At 42.4% G+C, this 24391-nt stretch overlaps 1 protein-coding gene across 1 annotated transcript in view; it reads left to right on the top strand.

Annotated features, from left to right (window-relative positions):
* The window catches only part of sfxn1 (sideroflexin 1), a 41265-nt gene extending 17754 nt beyond the window's left edge, over nucleotides 1-23511 (top strand). Inside the window, exons 4-11 of the mRNA XM_061930691.2 lie at nucleotides 6228-6326; nucleotides 6397-6472; nucleotides 6748-6833; nucleotides 13572-13699; nucleotides 13774-13823; nucleotides 13912-13961; nucleotides 23168-23215; nucleotides 23277-23511. Of these exons, the coding sequence (XP_061786675.1) occupies nucleotides 6228-6326; nucleotides 6397-6472; nucleotides 6748-6833; nucleotides 13572-13699; nucleotides 13774-13823; nucleotides 13912-13961; nucleotides 23168-23215; nucleotides 23277-23373 (634 nt within the window). The 3' untranslated portion in view covers nucleotides 23374-23511. The remainder of the gene's footprint in view (nucleotides 1-6227; nucleotides 6327-6396; nucleotides 6473-6747; nucleotides 6834-13571; nucleotides 13700-13773; nucleotides 13824-13911; nucleotides 13962-23167; nucleotides 23216-23276) is intronic.
* Nucleotides 23512-24391: the final 880 nt, after the last annotated feature.

The raw sequence follows: 24391 nt of genomic DNA, 5'->3' as shown, positions 1-24391 counted from the left end.
TCTAAATTGGCCCGCCAACTCCCCTGACCTTAGCCCCATAGAAAATCTGTGGGGTATTGTGAAAAGGAAGATGCAGAATGCCAGACCCAAAAACGCAGAAGAGTTGAAGGCCACTATCAGAGCAACCTGGGCTCTCATAACACCTGAGCAGTGCCAGAAACTCATCGACTCCATGCCACGCCGCATTAACGCAGTAATTGAGGCAAAAGGAGCTCCAACCAAGTATTGAGTATTGTACATGCTCATATTTTTCATTTTCATACTTTTCAGTTGGCCAACATTTCTAAAAATCCCTTTTTTGTATTAGCCTTAAGTAATATTCTAATTTTGTGACACACGGAATTTTGGATTTTCATTTGTTGCCACTTCAAATCATCAAAATTAAATGAAATAAACATTTGAATGCATCAGTCTGTGTGCAATGAATAAATATAATGTACAAGTTACACCTTTTGAATGCAATTACTGAAATAAATCAAGTTTTTCAAAATATTCTAATTTACTGGCTTTTACCTGTATATACTCTATTAGCCACAACACAACCAGGCTGATATTTAATATGCCACAAACTAATCCCGCATAACAAACACCTCCCCCCTCCCGTCCATATAACCCGCCAATACAACTCAAACACCTGCACAACACACTCAATCCCACAGCCCAAAGTACCGTTCACCTCCCCAAAGTTCATACAGCACATATATTTCCCCAAAGTTACGTACGTGACATACACATAGCGGCACGCACGTACGGGCAAGCGATCTAATGTTTGGAAGCCGCAGCTGCATGCGTACTCACGGTACCGTGTCTGCGTATCCAACTCAAAGTCCTCCTGGTAAGAGTCTCTGTTGTCCCAGTTCTCCACAGGCCAATGGTAAAGCTTGACTGTCATCTTCCGGGAATGTAAACAATGAAACACCGGCTGTGTTATCCGGCACAACAGTCAGGGGGGGTGCATTCTACGGCGGGGGTGCGTTATCCAGCACAACACCTGCCGCAATACACCGCTTCCCACCTACAGCTTTCTTCTTTGCTGTCTCCATTGTTCATTGAACAAATTGCAAAAGATTCACCAACACAGATGTCCAGAATACTGTGGAATTTTGCGATGAAAACAGACGACTTAATAGCTGGCCACCATGCTGTCCCAAAATGTCCTCTACAATCCGTGACGTCATCATACCGAGACGTTTTCAGCAGGATATTTTGCGCGTAATTTAAAATTGCACTTTAGTAAGCTAACCCGGCCGTATTGGCATGTGTTGCAATGTTAAGATTTCATCATTGATGTATAAACTATCAGACTGCGTGGTCGGTAGTAGTGGCTTTCAGTAGGCCTTTAAGAAAGCTAACAAAAAGGTATCAAGTTGATTGGTTGTTTACCTGGAAAGAAATCCTGGAACCCGAAACAATGCAAACTTCTGAGAGCAAGTGTCATCAATGTTTCTCTACAATGTATTATAGGACCCATTCATCGCGCCTTCAAGCAAATGAGGCGGCAAATAGTGCAGTTCCTCGTTACAACCAGTAAGGGGCGCTGTTGATTCTATCTCAGCTAGTTTGCGGTCTAAAAAAAAGTTTAATATGACATTGGGTGGCGTGGCTCAGAGCGATCGTTCAGAAACTTGAGGGTTCCTGGTTGGAATCCAGCTTCAAACTGACAGCCATGTTTCCGGCAGTCTGCCTCAGGGCAGACGTGGCTACAAATGTAGCTTACCACCATCATTGTGGAGTTAGTGAACGATGGGTTCTCAGTTTTCACCGTAAAGTGCTATGAGTGTCTAGAAAAACCTAACCTATTATTATTATTGTTTAACATGGCATGGAAACCAGAGTTCAGAACATTCTCCCCTAGCTTTTTAAGGAAATGTGGTTAAATGAACATATCTTATTAACTTTACATAATAATAATAACAATAATAATTAGAGATGTCTGATAATATCGGCCGATAAATGCTTTAAAATGTAATATCGGAAATTATCGGTATCGTTTTTTATTTATTTATTTTATTTTATTTTTTAATTAAATCAACATAAAAAACACAAGATACTTACAATTAGTGCACCAACCCAAAAAACCTCCCTCTCCCATTTACACTCATTCACACAAAAGGGTTGTTTCTTTCTGTTATTAATATTGTGGTTCCTACATTATATATCAATATATATCAATACAGTCTGCAAGGGATACAGTCCGTAAGCACACATGATTGTGCGTGCTGCTGCTCCACTAATAGTACTAACCTTTAACACTTCATTTTACTCATTTTCATTCATTACTAGTTTCTATGTAACTGTTTTTATATTGTTTTACTTTCTTTTTTTTATTCAAGAAAATGTTTTTAATGTATTTATCTTATTTTATTTAATACATTTTTTTTTAAAAAGGACCTTATCTTCACCATACCTCGTTGTTCAAATTAGGCATAATAATGTGTTAATTCCACGACTGTATATATCGGTATCGGTAATTAAAGAGTTGGACAATATCGGAATATCGGATATCGGCAAAAAAGCCTATATCGGACATCCCTAATAATAATACATGTCATTCATACCAACCCAGACTTGCTCTTCCATGGTCATGGAATGAAAAGATCTGAGGCGATCTGAACTGATCACTTTGGGGGAATTTCAATCCATTTTAAAGGCTGGGGAAAATATAGTTCAATTGGGCACTGTACTTGTTTTATAATTGTTTTTATTGAAACATTTGTTTACCTGTTGCGTGTTTCTATGTTTATGTAGGTCATTTATACTTTTAAACTACAGCGTGTGACTGCTTCTGTACTTTGCGGAAATCGGGTCAGGCCCTGGTACCGATTGGCCGCGATAAACGAGAGACGACTGTACCGTATTTTTCGGACTATAAGTCGCAGTTTTTTACGACTTATACTCAGGAGCGACTTATGTGTGAAATTATTAACACATTAGCGTAAAATATCAAATAATATTATTGATGTCATTCACGTAAGAGACTAGACGTATAAGATTTCATGGGATTTAGCGATTAGGAGTGACAGATTGTTTGGTAAACGTATAGCATGTTCTATATGTTATACAAACCCCGTTTCCATATGAGTTGGGAAATTGTGTTAGATGTAAATATCAACGGAATACAATGATTTGCAAATCCTTTTCAACCCATATTCAGTTGAATGCACTACAAAGACAACATATTTGATGTTCAAACTCATAAACTTTATTTTGTTTTTGCAAATAATAATTAACTTAGAATTTTATGGCTGCAACACGCGACAAAGTAGTTGGGAAAGGGCATGTTCACCACTGTGTTACATCACCTTTTCTTTTAACAACACTCAGTAAAGGTTTGGGAACTGAGGAGACACATTTTTGAAGCTTCTCAGGTGGAATTCTTTCCCATTCTTGCTTGATGTACAGCTTAAGTTGTTCAACAGTCCGGGGGTCTCCGTTGTGCTATTTTAGGCTTCATAATGCACCACACATTTTCAATGGGGGACAGGTCTGGACTACAGGCAGGCCAGTCTAGTACCCGCACTCTTTTACTATGAAGCCACGTTGATGTAACACGTGGCTTGGCATTGTCTTGCTGAAATAAGCAGGGGCGTCCATGGTAACGTTGCTTGGATGGCAACATGTTGCTCCAAAACCTGTATGTACCTTTCAGCATTAATGGTGCCTTCACAGATGTGTAAGTTACCCATGTCTTGGGCACTAATACACCCCCATACCATCACAGATGCTGGCTTTTCAACTTTGCGCCTATAACAATCCGGATGGTTCTTTTCCTCTTTGGTCCGGAGGACACGACGTCCACAGTTTCCAAAAACAATTTGAAATGTGGACTCGTCAGACCACAGAACACTTTTCCACTTTGTATCAGTCCATCTTAGATGAGCTCAGGCCCAGCGAAGCCGACGGCGTTTCTGGGTGTTGTTGATAAACGGTTTTCGCCTTGCATAGGAGAGTTTTAACTTGCACTTACAGGTGTAGCGACCAACTGTAGTTACTGACAGTGGGTTTCTGAAGTCTTCCTGAGCCCATGTGGTGATATCCTTTACACATCGATGTCGCTTGTTGATACAGTACAGCCTGAGGGATGGAAGGTCACGGGCTTAGCTGCTTACGTGCAGTGATTTCTCCAGATTCTCTGAACCCTTTGATGATATTAGATGGTGAAATCCCTAAATTCCTTGCAATAGCTGGTTGAGAAAGGTTTTTCTTAAACTGTTCAACAATTTGCTCACGCATTTGTTGACAAAGTGGTGACCCTCGCCCCATCCTTGTTTGTGAACGACTGAGCATTTCATGGAATCTACTTTTATACCCAATCATGGCACCCACCTGTGGGATGTTCCAAATAAGTGTTTGATGAGCATTCCTCAACTTTATCAGTATTTATTGCCACCTTTCCCAACTTCTTTGTCACGTGTTGCTGGCATCAAATTCTAAAGTTAATAATTATTTGCAAAAAAAAAAAGTTTATCAGTTTGAACATCAAATATGTTGTCTTTGTAGTGCATTCAACTGAATATGGGTTGAAAAGGATTTGCAAATCATTGTATTCCGTTTATATTTACATCTAACACCATTTCCCAACTCATATGGAAACGGGGTTGTATGTTTTTTTTCCTTCTTTATTATGCATTTTCGGCCGGTGCGACTTATACTCCAAAAAATACGGTACTTAGCCGCACCAAAATTTTAGGGGGAACTTCTCAGCACGTTTCGGACCACGGCACAGAATTTCAGGAGGATTGTTTGACCATTTTGGCAGACCGGGGTGGTGGTTCCTCTCTTTAAGAAGGTGAACCGGAGGGTGTGTTCTAACTATCGTGGGATCACACTCCTCAGCCTTCCCGGTAAGGTCTATTCAGGTGTACTGGAGAGGAGGCTACGCCGGATAGTCGAACCTCGGATTCAGGAGGAACAGTGTGGTTTTCGTCCTGGTCGTGGAACTGTGGACCAGCTCTATACTCTCGGCAGGGTCCTTGAGGGTGCATGGGAGTTTGCCCAACCAGTCTATATGTGTTTTGTGGACTTGGAGAAGGCATTCGACCGTGTCCCTCGGGAAGTCCTGTGGGGAGTGCTCAGAGAGTATGGGGTATCGGACTGTCTTATTGTGGCAGTCCGCTCCCTGTATGATCAGTGCCAGAGCTTGGTCCGCATTGCCGGCAGTAAGTCGGACACGTTTCCAGTGAGGGTTGGACTCCGCCAAGGCTGCCCTTTGTCACCCATTCTGTTCATAACTTTTATGGACAGAATTTCTAGGCGCAGTCAAGGCGTTGAGGGGATCTGGTTTGGTGGCTGCAGGATTAGGTCTCTGCTTTTTGCAGATGATGTGGTCCTGATGGCTTCATCTGGCCAGGATCTTCAGCTCTCACTGGATCGGTTCGCAGCCGAGTGTGAAGCGACTGGGATGAGAATCAGCACCTCCAAGTCCGAGTCCATGGTTCTCGCCCGGAAAAGGGTGGAATGCCATCTTCGAGTTGGGGAGGAGATCTTGCCCCAAGTGGAGGAGTTCAAGTACCTCGGAGTCTTGTTCACTAGTGAGGGAAGAGTGGATCGTGAGATCGACAGGCGGATCGGTGCGGCGTCTTCAGTAATGCGGACGCTGTATCGATCCGTTGTGGTGAAGAAGGAGCTGAGCCGGAAGGCAAAGCTCTCAATTTACCGGTCGATCTACGTTCCCATCCTCCCCTATGGTCATGAGCTTTGGGTTATGACCGAAAGGACAAGATCACGGGTACAAGCGGCCGAAATGAGTTTCCTCCGCCGGGTGGCGGGTCTCTCCCTTAGAGATAGGGTGAGAAGCTCTGCCATCCGGGGGGAGCTCAAAGTAAAGCCGCTGCTCCTCCACATCGAGAGGAGCCAGATGAGGTGGTTCGGGCATCTGGTCAGGATGCCACCCGAACGCCTCCCTAGGGAGGTGTTTAGGGCACGTCCGACCGGTAGGAGGCCGCGGGGAAGACCCAGGACACGTTGGGAAGACTATGTCTCCCGGCTGGCCTGGGATCGCCTCGGGGTCCCACAGGAAGAGCTGGACGAAGTGGCTGGGGAGAGGGAAGTCTGGGCTTCCCTGCTTAAGCTGCTGCCCCCGCGACCCAACCTCGGATAAGCGGAAGAAGATGGATGGATGGATGGATGTTTGACCATTAAAATACTGAATTCAGACCAAGATAAAACAGTTTTTGTCAGTCTAACCTATGAAAAGCCATTAGTTTGCTGTTTTCGCCATCTTTCAGAACGACTCCAGCCGTGTTGTTCTGGCAGTGGATCAATCAGTCCTTCAACGCAATAGTCAATTACACCAACAGGAGCGGCGACGCTCCCATCACGGTCAGGTACGCCCGCAGCCAGGATCACATTAATTAACCCTTTCATTCAGCGCTGATGTGCTTCTCTCGTTTGCAGCCAGCTGGGCACGGCGTATGTGTCTGCCACCACCGGGGCGGTCGCTACCGCTCTGGGACTAAACGCACTAACAAAGGTATCACTTCTCCCATCCCCATTCCACCTCTCATTTTTAAACGCGCTGACCTCAAACGCCCGGGCGTGCTGACGTGAAGTTAGCCGCTCACAAATGGCCTCATTGTCCGAGAGGAGCCTAATTACTCACGGGGTCGTGCTCTGGAATCGGCGCGCCTCCCCGCCAACTCAGTGTTATTCATGCTGATTTATGCCGGGGATGCTTTAACGCACTATTTCACGTCACCATCTCACTTCCCTGCTGTGTTTTAAAGCCCCCTCTCTCTTCCGCTGCAGCACGTCTCACCTCTGATTGGACGCTTTGTTCCATTTGCTGCTGTCGCTGCTGCCAACTGCATCAACATCCCACTGATGAGGCAAAGGTAAGACATCCAAAACGTGGCCCAGTGTTAACCTAAGGAGTAGAAGAACACGCGTGGTGAATTAAACATGTACAGGTAAAAGCCAGTAAATTAGAATATTTTGAAAAACTTGATTTATTTCAGTAATTGCATTCAAAAGGTGTAACTTGTACATTATATTTATTCATTGCACACAGACTGATGCATTCAAATGTTTATTTCATTTAATTTTGATGATTTGAAGTGGCAACAAATGAAAATCCAAAATTCCGTGTGTCACAAAATTAGAATATTACTTAAGGCTAATACAAAAAAGGGATTTTTAGAAATGTTGGCCAACTGAAAAGTATGAAAATGAAAGATATGAGCATGTACAATACTCAATACTTGGTTGGAGCTCCTTTTGCCTCAATTACTGCGTTAATGTGGCGTGGCATGGAGTCGATGAGTTTCTGGCACTGCTCAGGTGTTATGAGAGCCCAGGTTGCTCTGATAGTGGCCTTCAACTCTTCTGCGTTTTTGGGTCTGGCATTCTGCATCTTCCTTTTCACAATACCCCACAGATTTTCTATGGGGCTAAGGTCAGGGGAGTTGGCGGGCCAATTTAGAACAGAAATACCATGGTCCGTAAACCAGGCACGGGTAGATTTTGCGCTGTGTGCAGGCGCCAAGTCCTGTTGGAACTTGAAATCTCCATCTCCATAGAGCAGGTCAGCAGCAGGAAGCATGAAGTGCTCTAAAACTTGCTGGTAGACGGCTGCGTTGACCCTGGATCTCAGGAAACAGAGTGGACCGACACCAGCAGATGACATGGCACTCCAAACCATCACTGATGGTGGAAACTTTACACTAGACTTCAGGCAACGTGGATCCTGTGCCTCTCCTGTCTTCCTCCAGACTCTGGGACCTCGATTTCCAAAGGAAATGCAAAATTTGCATGGTTGGGTGATGGTTTGGGGTGCCATGTCATCTGCTGGTGTCGGTCCACTCTGTTTCCTGAGAATGCAATTACTGAAATAAATCAAGTTTTTCAAAATATTCGAATTTACTGGCTTTTACCTGTATGTGTGTTCAAGCAACACTTTAAGAGGAAGGCTGGTTCAATTCCCAACATATTTTACACTGTCAGGCTGCTGGAGTCGCCCTCTGCTGGCCATTTGGAATTTTTTTTTTTTTTTTTTTTTTTTTTTTTAGAAGCCTATTCCTCTGGCAATGCCTCATTGACGTGGCCTAATTAGGTTTAAAGAAGTTCCAGCCCCAATTTAATACATTAGATTTTGAAATAACTTTCTGTGTAAGACATTTTGATAATAGAAATAATCAGTTCCAATAATAAGCCTTCACTGTAGGGATGTGGCCATCGATCGGCCACAGATCATTTCACCTCCTGGTACCCTAGCACCTCCAAAACCCTCACATCTAGACTCCAAACATCCCAGGACAAGCTAGTCAGGTTACTTCTAGACCTCCACCCCAGATCACACCTCACTCCTACCCACTTCTCCAAAGTGGCTCAGGGTGGAGGACAGAGTAAAACCACTTGCACTGAGCTTAGTCTAGCACGATTATGTTAGATCCACTATGGACTGGACTCACTATTATGTTAGATCCACTATGGACTGGACTCTCACTATTATGTTAGATCCACTATGGACTGGACTCTCACTATTATGTTAGATCCACTATGGACTGGACTCTCACTATTATGTTGGATCCACTATGGACTGGACTCTCACTATTATGTTAGATCCACTATGGACTGGACTCTCACTATTATGTTGGATCCACTATGGACTGGACTCTCACTATTATATTAGATCCACTATGGACTGGACTCTCACTATTATGTTGGATCCACTATGGACTGGACTCTCACTATTATGTTAGATCCACTATGGACTGGAATCTCACTATTATATTAGATCCACTATGGACTGGACTCTCACTATTATGTTGGATCCACTATGGACTGGACTCTCCCACTATTATGTTAGATCCACTATGGACTGGGCTCTCACACTATTATGTTAGATCCACTATGGACTGGACTCTCACTATTATGTTAGATCCACTATGGACTGGACTCTCACACTATTATGTTAGATCCACTATGGACTGGACTCTCACTATTATGTTAGATCCACTATGGACTGGACTCTCACTATTATGTTAGATCCACTATGGACTGGACTCTCACTATTATGTTGGATCCACTATGGACTGGACTCTCACACTATTATGTTAGATCCACTATGGACTGGACTCTCCCACTATTATGTTAGATCCACTATGGACTGGACTCTCACTATTATGTTAGATCCACTATGGACTGGACTCTCACTATTATGTTGGATCCACTATGGACTGGACTCTCACAATATTATGTTAGATCCACTATGGACTGCACTCTCACACTATTATGTTAGATCCACTATGGACTGGACTCTCACTATTATGTTAGATCCACTATGGACTGGACTCTCACTATTATGTTAGATCCACTATGGACTGGACTCTCACTATTATGTTGGATCCACTATGGACTGGACTCTCACAATATTATGTTAGATCCACTATGGACTGGACTCTCACTATTATGTTAGATCCACTATGGACTGGACTCTCACTATTATGTTAGATCCACTATGGACTGGATTCTCACTATTATGTTGGATCCACTATGGACTGGACTCTCACTATTATGTTAGATCCACTATGGACTGGACTCTCACTATTATGTTAGATCCACCATGGACTGGACTCTCACTATTATGTTAGATCCACTATGGACTGGACTCTCACTATTATGTTAGATCCACTATGGACTTGACTCTCACACTATTATGTTAGATCCTCTATGGACTGGACTCTCACTATTATGTTAGATCCACCATGGACTGGACTCTCACTATTATGTTAGATCCACTATGGACTGGACTCTCACTATTATGCTAGATCCACTATGGACTGGACTCTCACTATTATGCTAGATCCACTATGGACTGGACTCTCACTATTATGTTGGATCCACTATGGACTGGACTCTCACTATTATGTTAGATTCACTATGGACTGGACTCTCACACTATTATGTTAGATCCACTATGGACTTGACTCTCACACTATTATGTTAGATCCACTATGGACTTGACTCTCACACTATTATGTTAGATCCACTATGGACTGGACTCTCACTATTATGTTAGATCCTCTATGGACTGGACTCTCACTATTATGTTGGATCCACTATGGACTGGACTTTCACTATTACGTTAGATCCACTATGGACTGGACTCTCACTATTATGTTAGATCCACTATGGACTGGACTCTCACTATTATGTTGGATCCACTATGGACTGGACTCTCACAATATTATGTTAGATCCACTCGACATCCATTGCATTCGGTCTCCCCTAGAGGGAGGGGGTTTACCCACATATGCGGTCCTCTCCAAGGTTTCTCATAGTCATTCACATCAACGTCCCACTGGGGTGAATTTTTCCTTGCCCTTATGTGGGCTTTGTACCGAGGATGTTGTTGTGGCTTGTGTAGCCCTTTGAGACACTTGTGATTTAGGGCTATATAAATAAACATTGATTGATTGATTGATTGATTGATTGATTGATTGATTGTCTATAAAATCCGCTACACCTCCCTGATACCGAAGTACATGTCAAACTACTTCCTTAACGTAAACGACCGCCATAACCACAACACCAGGGGGAGCTCCACTAACCACGTTAAACCCAGATTCCCATCTAACAAAGGTCTTAACTCATTCTCCTTCTATGCCACATCAATATGGAATGCACTCCCAACAGGTGTAAAAGAAAGTGCATCTCTATCCTCCTTCAAAACCGCACTAAAAGAACACCTCCAGGCAACTTCAACCCTAAACTAACACCCTCCCCCTTCCACATCACACCTCCCCGGATTGTAAATAATCAAATGTAGATACTTGTTCTTATGCTTTCTGATCCCTCTCTCTATGTCCACTACTTGCTGTACATATCCTACCAAGTCAGACCTACACTGTTCCAATGTCCATTTCTCTGATGATGCAATTGTTGATGACTGAAGTGCTGATATCAACCAAACCTAACCCCCCCCCCCCTCCATATCCCACCCCCCAGATTGTAAATAATGTAAATAATTCAATGTATATACTCTAATGATTAACTTGTGTGATGACTGCATTATGATGATAGTATATATTTGTACCATGAATGGATTTACGTGGACCCCGACTTAAACAAGTTGAAAAACTTTGAACACCCATGTTGTTAAATGTGCTTTACAAATAAGTGGATTGGAACTTTGATAAGAAGCTTTTGTTGACACCGCGGGGAATAAACGGCAAAGAAAGCCAAAGACAAAGCAAAATACACTTGTGACGTCGCGTCATGCAGTTTCGTGTGACTTCATCGGCCTATTTTTGGAAAATATTTGTTCAAATTGTTTAGAGGTTCTACTGTAATGCCACTCGGAGAAACAGTCCCTGGGTCATACTTGCCAACCCTCCCGGATTTTCCGGGAGACTCCCGAAATTCAGCGCCTCTCCCGAAAACCTCCCGGGACAAATTTTCTCCCGAAATTCATGCGGACCTGAGTGACGTGTCGACAGCCTGTTTTCAAGTCCGCTTTCCCACAATATAAACAGCATGCCTGCCCAATCACGTTATAACTGTAGAATGATGGAGGGCGAGTTCTTAGTTTCTTATGTGGGTTTATTGTTAGGCAGTTTCATTAACGTCCTCCCAGCGCGGCAACAACACACAACAACAGCAGTCACGTTTTCGTCTACCGTAAAGCGGTTGGTCTGCCGTAAACAGCAATGTTGTGACACTTTTAAACAGGACAATACTGCCATCTACTGTACATGCATATGTGACTATAACATCTAGGGCTTTTAGAGAGTGCAGTGCACAACTGCGCACACAACAAGGAGACGAAGCAGAATGCATCATCAGAGAGGGTGTTCAGCATGGTTAGAAAAATAGTGACAGAGAATAAAACAAGGATGGACAATTCAACCCTTAACTCAACAATGAGTAGATGAGTGTTATGTGTGTGTGTATTAGAGATGCGCGGTTTGCGGGCACAACCGCGGATTATCCGCGGATCGGGCGGATGAAATTTAAAAAAATTAGATTTTATCCGCGGGTAGGGTCGGGTCGGGTGGTTGAAATAAAAAAAAATTAGATTTTAAATAGATTCAGGCGGGTGGCAGTTAAACCAATTGGGAAATATATATACATAGTTAAATGTTGTTACCCACATATGAAAAACGAGCAGGCACCTGCAGCATATGCCACAACAGAAAAAAAAAGAAAAAAGAGATGGACACTTTTACGGAGCGGAGAAGGGACGCCTCGCCGGGGTCCGGGACCGAGGCCCCTTCCCCCGAGAGGGCCCCACCGGGAGCCGTAGCTGAGGCGATCCGCGAGAAGGGCCCGACGCACGTCCAGGGTCACCACCGCGCCTACCGCACCGACACCCCGCCTCGTCCGCCTTCGCCGCGGCCGGCGTCACGCGCAGCAGGTAAGCAGCTTACCTGCCCGCCACCCCCGTGGCCGGGGGCTCGTAACAGGGGTCACTCCGCGCGCTCCGCCCGCGCAGCTTACCTGCCCGCCACCCCTGTTGCCGGGGGCGCGTAACAGGGGTCACTCCGCGCGCAGTGCGCTCACGAAAGGGGTGGGGCTCACCCTGGTTGATATAGACAGCAGCTAGGACGGTGGCCATGGAAGTTGGAACCCGCTAAGGAGTGTGTAACAACCCACCTGCCGAATCAACTAGCCCTGAAAATGGATGGCGGTGGAGCGTCGGGCCCATATACCCGGCCGTCGCCGGCAGCGAGACGTGCTTGGAGGTGCGCTCAGCGCGGCTCCCATATGATTGCGCGCTGGTGTGCGTCTGGGTCGTGACAGCGTGGCACGCGAATGTCTGTGCTGCATTGGATCAGTCTCCTTTCTTTAACAGGCAAAAGCTTTATAACCTCACTAATGCCTTGCATCGTCTATATTAGATATATAACAACGGGCGGGTGCGGGCGGATGCGGTTCTGATCAAATGTTAGATCGGGTGGATTGCGGATGGTTGACGACTTTCTGATGCGGTTGCGGATGAAATAATTGCCTATCCGCGCATCTCTAATAGCTAGAATTCACTGAAAGTCAAGTATTTCTTATATATATATATATATATATATATATATACATATACATGTATATATATATATGAAATACTTGACTTGGTGAATTCTAGCTGTAAATATACTCCTCCCCTCTTAACCACGCCCCCCCCACCTCCCGAAATCGGAGATCTCAAGGTTGGCAAGTATGCCCTGGGTGGTCAGTTGCCAGTTAAGAGATCTTCCATAGAGATGTGACATTCGCAAACGAATCAAGTCTTTTGAATGGCTCTTTTAAGTGACTTATTTGTGTTTTTGTCTGTATGCTCTTGTGCTACAAAGTTGATTTTTTTTTTAGGTGGTGGGAAATTCCAAATAGTGATGTCACTGTCAAAGCATGGGGATATGGCGCCAACTTATGGAATGTTTACATTACGAATAAAACAATGTTAATATATATATATATAATATTTCCCACCAATATTGGTGTACATTTAAATGATTTTGATTCACATCTTATTTTATAACTGCTATCAGTGATTGTTTCCTTGATGAAACAAATCCCATCTGTCATCTCTGAGGCCATACTTTGTGTATGATTCGTGGTCTTTTGCTCCTTGTCCTCAGAGAACTCAAACACGGCATTCCCATAACAGACGAGAACGACAACAGGATAGGAGAGTCGACCAAAGCCGCCCAGCAAGCTATCTCTCAGGTTGTGGTCTCGAGGATCCTCATGGCCTCTCCGGGAATGGGTACTCGAAACTACTACTGGATGTCAACTAAAAGCATCTTCTATGCCGTCATGTCTCATTTCGTTTCCTTTCAGCCATCCCGCCGTTTTTAATGAACCATTTGGAAAAGAAGGCCTTTTTGAAGGTAAGCTTTCAACGGAGGAATTCTATAAGGTGTAGGGACAGGATTTCAATACTACTTTTGTGTGGTTTTTTTTGCCTGCTGCCTTCAGAGGTTTCCATGGATGAGTGCACCTATTCAAGTCAGCCTGGTGGGATTCTGGTGAGTGGTCACTGACGCAGTTTCTTCAAACATGCATTCAAGTCTTCTATGTTTTATGTCTAAAGGCCATATTGAATGGTTCACTGTTCGGACCTCCAAAGTCAAACACAATATGTTCTGTTGGCAGTGAGCACAACTAAATATGAATCTTACATTCCCTCTCATTCTTATATGTTCGTATATTGTATTGTGCACTTATATTGCCATATATCAGCTACTGTGTGGAAGTGTGGGGGAACAAATATAAGAGTAACATTAAAGCTGCAAGCAGCGATGGACGGGACCGACTTTGTTGGCTCATAAAATCCAAACCGGAGCAGTAATTAAAACTCTTTCATCAACTTTTAATCAGAAGGGTTCAATCGCTCCCCTGTGCTAATTTGAAGCCGACACAACAAACGCGCTCAGAGGAGATATGTTTGAAAAAAGGTGACTGTTTTTACTAAACTTTTGTTTTGAAGGGGGAATTGCAAACTTCCTGTTGATTTTTGCTGGGGGTTGTCAGTGTATGAAATCTGGGTCTAAGTGAGACCTACATAGAGGTTTTTGTTTCATGTCTCTACGACATTCCTACTGGGAGTTACAGGCAGTTTTGTCTGTGTTTTCTTCCTAGGGAGCGCAATTTTGAGTTTTGGGGTTTGGTTTTTTGATTAGATCGCAATTTTCGCCAGTCCTGATGTGTGTGTGTCCAATTTGGTGAGATTTGAAGCATGTTAAGGGGGTCAAATTACAGCTCAAAGAGGCGGCGGTATAATAATAAAGAATAAAGAATAATAATAATTAAAGCTGCAAGCAGCGATGGACGGAACCGACTTTGACGGCACATAAAATCCAAACCGGAGCAGTAATTAAAACTCTTTGGTCAACTTTTAATCAGAAGGGTTCAATCTCTCTCCTGTGTTAGTTTGAAGCCGACACGACAAACGCGCTCAGAGGAGATAATGTTTGAAAAAAGGTGACTGTTTTTACACAACTTTTGTTTTGAAGGGGGAATTGCAAACTTCCTGTTGATTTTTGCTGGGGGTTGTCAGTGTATGAAATCTAGGTCTAAGTGAGACCTACATAGAGGTTTTTGTTTCATGTCTCTACGACATTCCTACTGGGAGTTAGAGGCAGTTTTGTCTGTGTTTTCTTCCTAGGGAGCGCAATTTTGAGTTTTGGGGTTTGGTTTTTTGATTAGATCGCAATTTTCGCCAGTCCTGATGTGTGTGTGTCCAATTTGGTGAGTTTTGAAGCATGTTAAGGGGGTCAAATTACAGCTCAAAGAGGCGGTGGTATAATAATAAAGAATAAAGAATAATAATAATTAAAGCTGCAAGCAGCGATGGACGGAACCGACTTTGACGGCACATAAAATCCAAACCGGAGCAGTGATTAAAACTCTTTGGTCAACTTTTAATCAGAAGGGTTCAATCTCTCACCTGTGTTAGTTTGAAGCCGACACGACAAACACGCTCAGAGGAGATAATGTTTGAAAAAAGGTGACCGGTTTTTACAAAACTTTTGTTTTGAAGGGGGAATTGCAAACTTCCTGTTGATTTTTGCTGGGGGTTGTCAATATATGAAATGTAGGTCTAAATGAGACCTACATGGAGGTTTTTGTTTCATGTCTCTAAGACATACCTACTGGAAGTTACAGGCAGTTTTGTCTGAGTTTTCTTCCTAGGAGCAGTAGTGTCTGTGTTTTCTTCCTAGGGGGCGCTAGAGCGCAATTTTGAGTTTTTTTTTTTTTTTTTTTTTTTATTAGATTGCAATTTTTGCCAGTCCTGATGTGTGTGTCCAGTTTGGTGAGTTTTGAAGCATGTTAAGGGGGTCAAATTACAGCTCAAAGAGGCAAAAGTGACTGTTTTTACTAAACTTTTGTTTAGAAGGGGGAATTGCCAACTTCCTGTTGATTTTTGCTGAAAGATATCAATGAATGAAATCTAGGTCTAAGTCAGACCTACTTAGAGGTTTTTGTTTCATGTCTCTACGACATTCCTACCGGAAGTTACAAGCAGTTTTGTCTGTATTTTTTCCTAGGGGGCGCTAGAGCGCAATTTTGAGTTTTGGGATTTGGTATTTTGATTAGATCGCAATTTTCGCCAGTCCTGATGTGTGTGTCAAATATGGTGAGTTTTGAAGCATGTTAAGGGGGTCAAATTACAGCTCAAAGAGGCGGCGGAATAATAATAATAAAACCTTACAAATACAATAGGGTCCTCGCGGTCCCTAATAAAACGCTAGAAATTCAATAAGGTTCTCTGTCCCGAAGGGACATTCGGTCCCTAATAAAGGCATTGTATCAACTACAGAAAAGAGCTATGAGGATTATTCATAAAGCAGATTATCTAGAACACACTAACATACTATTTATTAATTCTGGTCTATTGAAACTACAGGAGCTAGTAAGGTTACAGACATTATGTGTTATGTTTAAGGCTAAAAGTAAAACATTACCAGCAAATTTATCGTATTTTTCGGAGTATAAGTGGCCGAAAATGCATAATAAAGAAGGAAAAAACATATAAGCCGCACTGGAGTATAAGTCGCATTTTTTGGGGAAATGTATTTGATAAAAGCCAACACCAAGAATAGACATTTGAAAGGCAATTTAAAATAAATAAAGAATAGTGAACAACAGGCTGAATAAGTGTACGTTATATGAGGTATAAATAACCAACTGGTATGTTAACGTAACATATTATGGTAAGAGTCATTCAAAGAACTATAACATATAGAACATGCTATACGTTTACCAAACAATCTGTCACTCCTAATCGCTAAATCCCATGAAATCTTATACGTCTAGGGGACGGCGTGGCGAAGTTGGTAGAGTGGCCGTGCCAGCAATCGGAGGGTTGCTGGTTACTGGGGTTCAATCCCCACCTTCTACCATCCTAGTCACGTCCGTTGTGTCCTTGGGCAAGACACTTCACCCTTGCTCCTGATTAGTGCCTCCCGCCATCAGTGTGTGAATGTGTGTGTGAATGGGTGAATGTGGAAAATACTGTCAAAGCGCTTTGAGTACCTTGAAGGTAGGAAAGCGCTATACAAGTATAACCCATTTATCATTTATTTAGTCTCACGTGAATGAGCTAAATAATATTATTTGATATTTTACGCTAATGTGTTAATAATTTCACACATAAGTCGCTCCTGAGTACCGTATTTTTCGGACTATAAGTCGCAGTTTTTTTCATAGTTTGGCCGGGCTCCAGTGCGACTTGTATATGTTTTTTTCCTTCTTTATTATGCATTTTCGGCAGGTGCGACTTATACTCCGGTGCGACTTATACTCCGATAGATACGGTATAAGTCGCACCCCCGGCCAAACTATGGAAAAAACTGCGACTTATAGTCCGAAAAATACGGTACAAAAAATATTTGTCGTCACTTCTGAGAATGAAGAGCATAGAAGAAAAGGTCATTTCCAACATCAGTATTCAAGGACAACTTTAAAACAAATGTGTATATCAGTGGTGGGGGTTCAACTATGGAATTCTCTTTACAATGAGATAAAAGATTGTAGAAATGTATTCCAATTGAAAAAAAGATATAAAGACAGAACAATAAGATCATATGGACAGCCGTAAGTGTTTACATTTTGCTTTATATTTATTATTTTACTTATTTTTTGTCTGGTTTTGTATTTGTTTTGTATCATCCCGTGAGGTGTATATTACTTCTTTTGTTCGGTTTGTACTTCATGAAGTTTTTGCACTTGTTGTTTTTTGTGTGTTTTCATTATAATTGGATGTATTTGTTTGGTTTGTAAGCTTGTTTGTATCCATTAACTACCGTATTTTTCGGACTAAAGTCGCATTTTTTTTTCAGTTTGGCCGGGGGTGCGACTTATACTCAGGAGCGACTTATGTGTGAAATGATTAACACATTAGCGTAAAATATCAAATAATATTATTGATCTCATTCACGTAAGAGACTAGACGTATAAGATTTCATGGGATTTAGCGATTAGGAGTGACAGATTGTTTGGTAAACGTATAGCATGTTCTATATGTTATAGTTATTTGAATGACTCTTACCATAATATGTTACGTTAACATACCAGTTGGTTATTTATGCCTCATATAACGTACACTTATTCAGCCTGTTGTTCACTATTCTTCATTTATTTTAAATTGCCTTTCAAATGTCTATTCTTGGTGTTGGCTTTTATCAAATACCTTTCCCCAAAAAATGCGACTTATATACGGGTAGATTTTGCGCTGTGTGCAGGCGCCAAGTCCTGTTGGAACTTGAAATCTCCATCTCCATAGAGCAGGTCAGCAGCAGGAAGCATGAAGTGCTCTAAAACTTGCTGGTAGACGGCTGCGTTGACCCTGGATCTCAGGAAACAGAGTGGACCGACACCAGCAGATGACATGGCACCCCAAACCATCACTGATGGTGGAAACTTTACACTAGACTTCAGGCAACGTGGATCCTGTGCCTCTCCTGTCTTCCTCCAGACTCTGGGACCTCGATTTCCAAAGGAAATGCAAAATTTGCATGGTTGGGTGATGGTTTGGGGTGCCATGTCATCTGCTGGTGTCGGTCCACTCTGTTTCCTGAGATCCAGGGTCAACGCAGCCGTCTACCAGCAAGTTTTAGAGCACTTCATGCTTCCTGCTGCTGACCTGCTCTATGGAGATGGAGATTTCAAGTTCCAACAGGACTTGGCGCCTGCACACAGCGCAAAATCTACCCGTGCCTGGTTTACGGACCATGGTATTTCTGTTCTAAATTGGCCCGCCAACTCCCCTGACCTTAGCCCCATAGAAAATCTGTGGGGTATTGTGAAAAGGAAGATGCAGAATGCCAGTCCCAAAAACGCAGAAGAGTTGAAGGCCACTATCAGAGCAACCTGGGCTCTCATAACACCTGAGCAGTGCCAGAAACTCATCGACTCCATGCCACGCCGCATTAACGCAGTAATTGAGGCAAAAGGAGCTCCAACCAAGTATTGAGTATTGTACATGCTCATATTTTTCATTTTCATACTTTTCAGTTGGCCAACATTTCTAAAAATCCCTTTTTTGTATTAGCCTTAAGTAATATTCTAATTTTGTGACACACGGAATTTTGGATTTTCATTTGTTGCCACTTCAAATCATCAAAATTAAATGAAATAAACATTTGAATGCATCAGTCTGTGTGCAATGAATAAATATAATGTACAAGTTACACCTTTTGAATGCAATTACTGAAATAAATCAAGTTTTTCAAAATATTCTAATTTACTGGCTTTTACCTGTATGTTTTGTTCCTTCTTTATTATGCATTTTCGGCCAGTGCGACTTATACTCCGGAGCGACTTATATATGTTTTTTTCCCTTCTTTATTATGCATTTTTGGCCGGTGCGACTTATACTCCGGAGTGACTTATACTCCAAAAAATACGGTACATTATTTTTTGTTCGGTTTGTACTTCATGAAGTTTTTGCGTTTTTTTTGTTTGTGTTTTCATTATATTTGGATGTATTTGTTTGGTTTGTATGCTTGTGAATCTGGGCTATCCATTAACTACTTATTATGTTGAAGGGGGCAGGAAATATAAGATTTTCTTCATCCGGTTCCTTCTCAAGCATAGGTGTGTAAATATGTGTTTAGTTGTTAGAGTTTAATCGTCTATTGATCAAAAATGCACATCAATTAAAGAGATAAATAAAAATTCTTGCCGCGCCCCCTGGAGAATTCTACTCTTGTGGAAGATATGTAAATCTGCCACCGTTTGTTGGTTTGCATCCAAAATGTACTGATCCATTTTAAAGTGAATTCCTCAGTTCCAGGGTCATCTGTGGTCATCATACAGTCTTTGCTAACTAAACAGGCAATGTTCTAAATCAAGGGTGTCCAAACTACGGGGTGTTTCAAAGCAATAAAGTTTGTCTAAGTCTAATTATAAATATCTAACATGATTGCTGCAAGTTTGCCGCCATCATGTGGACAATGTGAGTTAATCAGGTCAAATTGCGGCTTTGATAAAAAAATACAGCACATCATTTACTTTACTTACCGTATTTTCCGCATCATAAGGCGCCCTGGGTTAAAAGCCGCGCCTTCAATGAACGGCATATTTCAAAACTTTGTCCACCAATAAGCCGCCCCGTGTTGTAAGCCGCATCTAACCGCGCTAAAGGAATGTCAAAAAAACAGTCAGATAGGTCAGTCAAACTTTAATAATATATTAAAAACCAGCGTTCTAACAACTCTGTTCACTCCCAAAATGTACGCAAATGTGCAATCACAAACATACGTATATCAACATGGACAGAGCTGCGTGAAAAAAGCCACCCGGCCTCTTCGCGTAAACTTAAACTTACCTTAACCACTCGCTCATCTTTTCTTCATCCATCCATCCCTTCGAGTTAGCTTTTATGATGACGCCGGCTGGAAAGGTCTCTTTTGGCAAGGTCTTCCTTTTGAATATCACCATGGGTGGAAGTTTCTGGCCATTAGCATGGCAAGCTAGAACCACAGTGAAGGATGACTTCTCATTCCCTGTGGTGCGAATATTCACCGTACGTGCTCCCGTTCCACAGTGCGGTTCACAGGAATATCAGTTGCTGTGAAATAGTAATCCGTGTGCGGATGGAGAGATTGCGTCTTTTCATGAACCGGGTCCTTGTCGCTTAGTAGGAGCCATTTTGTGGTCTTTACAGATGTAAACAGGAAATGAAACGTACGGTGATATCCGCGCGTTTTTTCTTCTTCTTCTTCCGGGGGCGGGTGGTTGCTTACAGTAGAAGAAGAAGCGCTTCCTGTTCTATGGGGGCGGGTGCTTACCTTGGCGGTTGCTTGCGTAGAAGAAGAAGCGCTTCCTGTTCTACCGGGAAAAAAGATGGCGGCTGTTTACCGAAGTTGCGAGACCGAAACTTTATGAAAATGAATCTTAATATTAATCCATATATAAAGCGCACCGGGTTATAAGGCGCACTGTCAGCTTTTGAGAAAATTGGTGGTTTTTAGGTGCGCCTTATAGTGCGGAAAATACGGTATACTTACATAGGGGCGGTATGGCGTAGTGGGTAGAGCGACCGTGCCGGAAACCTGAGGGTTGCAGGTTCGCTCCCCGCCTCTTGACATCCAAATCGCTGCCGTTGTGTCCTTGGGCAGGACACTTCACCCTTGCCCCCTGTGCCGCTCACACTGGTGAATGAATGATGAATGAACTGTCACTCCTAATCGCTAAATCCCATGAAATCTTATACGTCTAGTCTCTTACGTGAATGAGATAAATAATATTATTTGATATTTTACGCTAATGTGTTAATAATTTCACACATAAGTCGCTCCTGAGTATAAGTCGCACCCCCGGCCAAACTATGAAAAAGAACTGCGACTTATAGTCCCAAAAATACGGTACTGGTTATCAGGCCCGGCCCTAACCAATCTGGCGCCCTAGGCAAGATTTTAGGTGGCGCCCCCCCACATCGGCAGTGAAGTGTATATACTCACAAGAAACCGAATAGCTTTGTCTTTGACCTTTTTTTTTTTTTTACTTACAACTATACCTAATATATAAAGGGGTGGAAAAGTGACTATTACCTGCAGGGCAAACATTAGCTAACCAGAAGGCAATAACAATGTAAATAAAAACACCTGCTTAAAAGATCTAATACAAATGTCCCTGAGGAATGTAAGGTGGGAGCAGAGGTGGGTAGTAACGCGCTACATTTACTCAGTTACATCTACTTGAGTAACTTTTGGGATAAATTGTACTTCTAAGAGTAGTTTTAATGCAACATACTTTTACTTTTACTTGAGTATATTTATAGAGAAGAAACGCTACTTTTACTCCGCTACTTTTATCTACATTCAGCTCGCTACTCGCTACTAATTTTTATCGATCTGTTAATGCACGCTTTGTTTGTTTTGGTCTGTCAGACAGACCTTCATAGTGCCTGCGTTTCAACAAATACAGTCACTGGTGACGTTCACTCCGTTCCACCAATCAGATGCAGTCACTGGTGACGTTGGACCAATCAAACAGAGCCAGGGGTCACATGACCTGACTTAAACAAGTTGAAAAACTTATTGGGGTGTTACCATTTAGTGGTCAATTGTACGGAATATGTACTGTACTGTGCAATCTACTAATACAAGTTCCAATCAATCAATCAAAAGTGTGAAGGAAAAAAGACCATTTTTTATTTCAACCGTACATCCCGTCAAAAGCCTAAAGACTGACTGCACAGTTCCTGTCTTCACAATAAAAGTGCCGCTCCATCGCGCCTGCGCTTTCAAAATAAGAGTCTCCGAAAGCCAGCGCAAACAAGCTAGCAAGCTACGGAGTTTGCCGCTGATGTATTTCTTGTAAAGTGTATAAAAACGAATATGGAAGCTGGACAAATAAGATGCCAAAAACCAACCACTTTCATGTGGTATTAGACAGAAAGGAGGAACTTTTTTTCTCCTCCATTTGAAAACGTGGACGTTATCATCACTACTGTCTGATTACAATCAATGCAAGTCATCAGAATCAGGTAATACACCAATTTATATTCTAGTCTTCATGAAAGAAAGGAATCTATATGTGTTAAACATGCATGGCAAAATAAATAAATATAAATTATATACTGTGTATATATATATGTGTATGTATATATATATATATATATATATATATATATACATATATATATATATATGATATGTGTGTGTATGTTACTCATCAGTTACTCAGTACTTGAGTAGTTTTTTCACAACATACTTTTTACTTTTACTCAAGTAAATATTTGGGTGACTACTCCTTACTTTTACTTGAGTAATACATCTCTAAAGTAACAGTACTCTTACTTGAGTACAATTTCTGGCTACTCTACCCACCTCTGATCATTTCACACATAAGTCGCTCCTGAGTATAAGTCGCACCCCCGGACAAACTATGAAAAAAAACTGCGACTTATAGTCCCAAAAATACGGTACTGGTTATCCATCTATTTGTATTAAACATTTATTGAATCCCCAATCATTCAAGCTGTGGTTTTTTTTGACACTAACTTTGACGCTTCAGTAGGGTTGCCGACTCCCTGAAAATAAATGAATGAATGAATAATGGACTCTTTGTTGTTCTCTGCCATCCGGCCAGCGTGGTGATTTTTTTTTAAATTTCTTTGAAACGATTTTCATTCTATTTGGCTCAAAACTGGATTTAATGAGAAGAATGTTTTGGAAAAAAATGCCCATCGTCACAGAGCACTTCATGATTGTGTGGTTTCCAGCCTGGTGTTTGCCACTCCGCTGTGCTGCGCCTTGTTCCCCCAGAAGAGGTGAGTGAAAGTGACACAAAGAGACGCGATCACGTGACAAATAACGCCTCCGATCCTCCAGCTCCATATCAGTTAGCCGCCTGGAGCCCGAGCTGCAAGAGAAGATCCGTGCCAGCCACCCAGGACTGGAGAGAGTCTACTTCAACAAAGGGCTATGAGAGCCCCCCCCCCTTACCCATCCCAGCCTCTCCACGCCACCAACGGCCATGTCGCAGGCCCTCCTCATTCACTGCGCCAAAGTTAAGGTTGCGTCTCCTCATTTCACGCAGATATCGAAGGATTCTGTCTCGCTTCAGTCAGTGTCATTTTCGTCAACTGGCTTACCTGTGCAGTATTTTTTTTTTCACGTTTATGACTTTTGTTTCTATTTTTTTTAGCCACTAATTATTCTCAAACGTCTGCAATCGTGCCAAATCCACATTACCTCGTTTTACTACATCGCTATACTTAAATCTCTTCGTTTTTGCCAAATGAGCGTCAGTCAAAAAGCTTCTTAATCACCCATGAAATATGGTGCTACTTGAAACCTTCAAAATATCCTTGTTCATCATAGTATTTATTTTGCTTGACAAACAAGCACCAGAAACCACTCCTCGCTTCATTCAACAGAGTTGTTATTCATGTTTCCTCCTTTAGTCGCCTTTTTTTTTTTATAGGTTTAACAAAACTCATCTGTAATGTAAAAACGCTGCTTTTATACAATGCTAATTCGGATCAGTACTGTACAATTTGTATTTTAAAATCAGACTAAAGTTAAAGTAGCAATGATTGTCAACACACACACTAGGTGTGGTGAAATGTGTCCTCTGCATTTCACCCATCACCCTTGATCACCCCCTGGGAAATGAGGGGAGCAGTGGCCACGCCCGGGAATCATTTTTGGTGATTTAACCCCCAATTCCAACCCTTGATGCTGAGTGCCAAACAGGGAGGTAATGGCTCCCATTTTTATAGTCTTTGGTATGACTCGGCCGGGGTTTGAACTCACAACCTACCCATCTCAGGGCGGACACTCTAACTATAACCACCTACTCAGTGGCCTAGTGGTTAGAGTGTCCGCCCTGAGATCGGTAGGTTGTGGGTTCAAACCCCGGCCGAGTCATACCAAAGACTATAAAAATGGGACCCATTACCTCCCTGCTTGGCACTCAGTATCAAGGGTTGGAATTGGGGGTT

This window comes from Nerophis lumbriciformis, linkage group LG36 (assembly GCF_033978685.3).
Source record: "Nerophis lumbriciformis linkage group LG36, RoL_Nlum_v2.1, whole genome shotgun sequence".
NCBI classification, from domain to species: domain Eukaryota; kingdom Metazoa; phylum Chordata; class Actinopteri; order Syngnathiformes; family Syngnathidae; genus Nerophis; species Nerophis lumbriciformis.
This window is presented reverse-complemented; position numbering and strand designations above follow the sequence as displayed.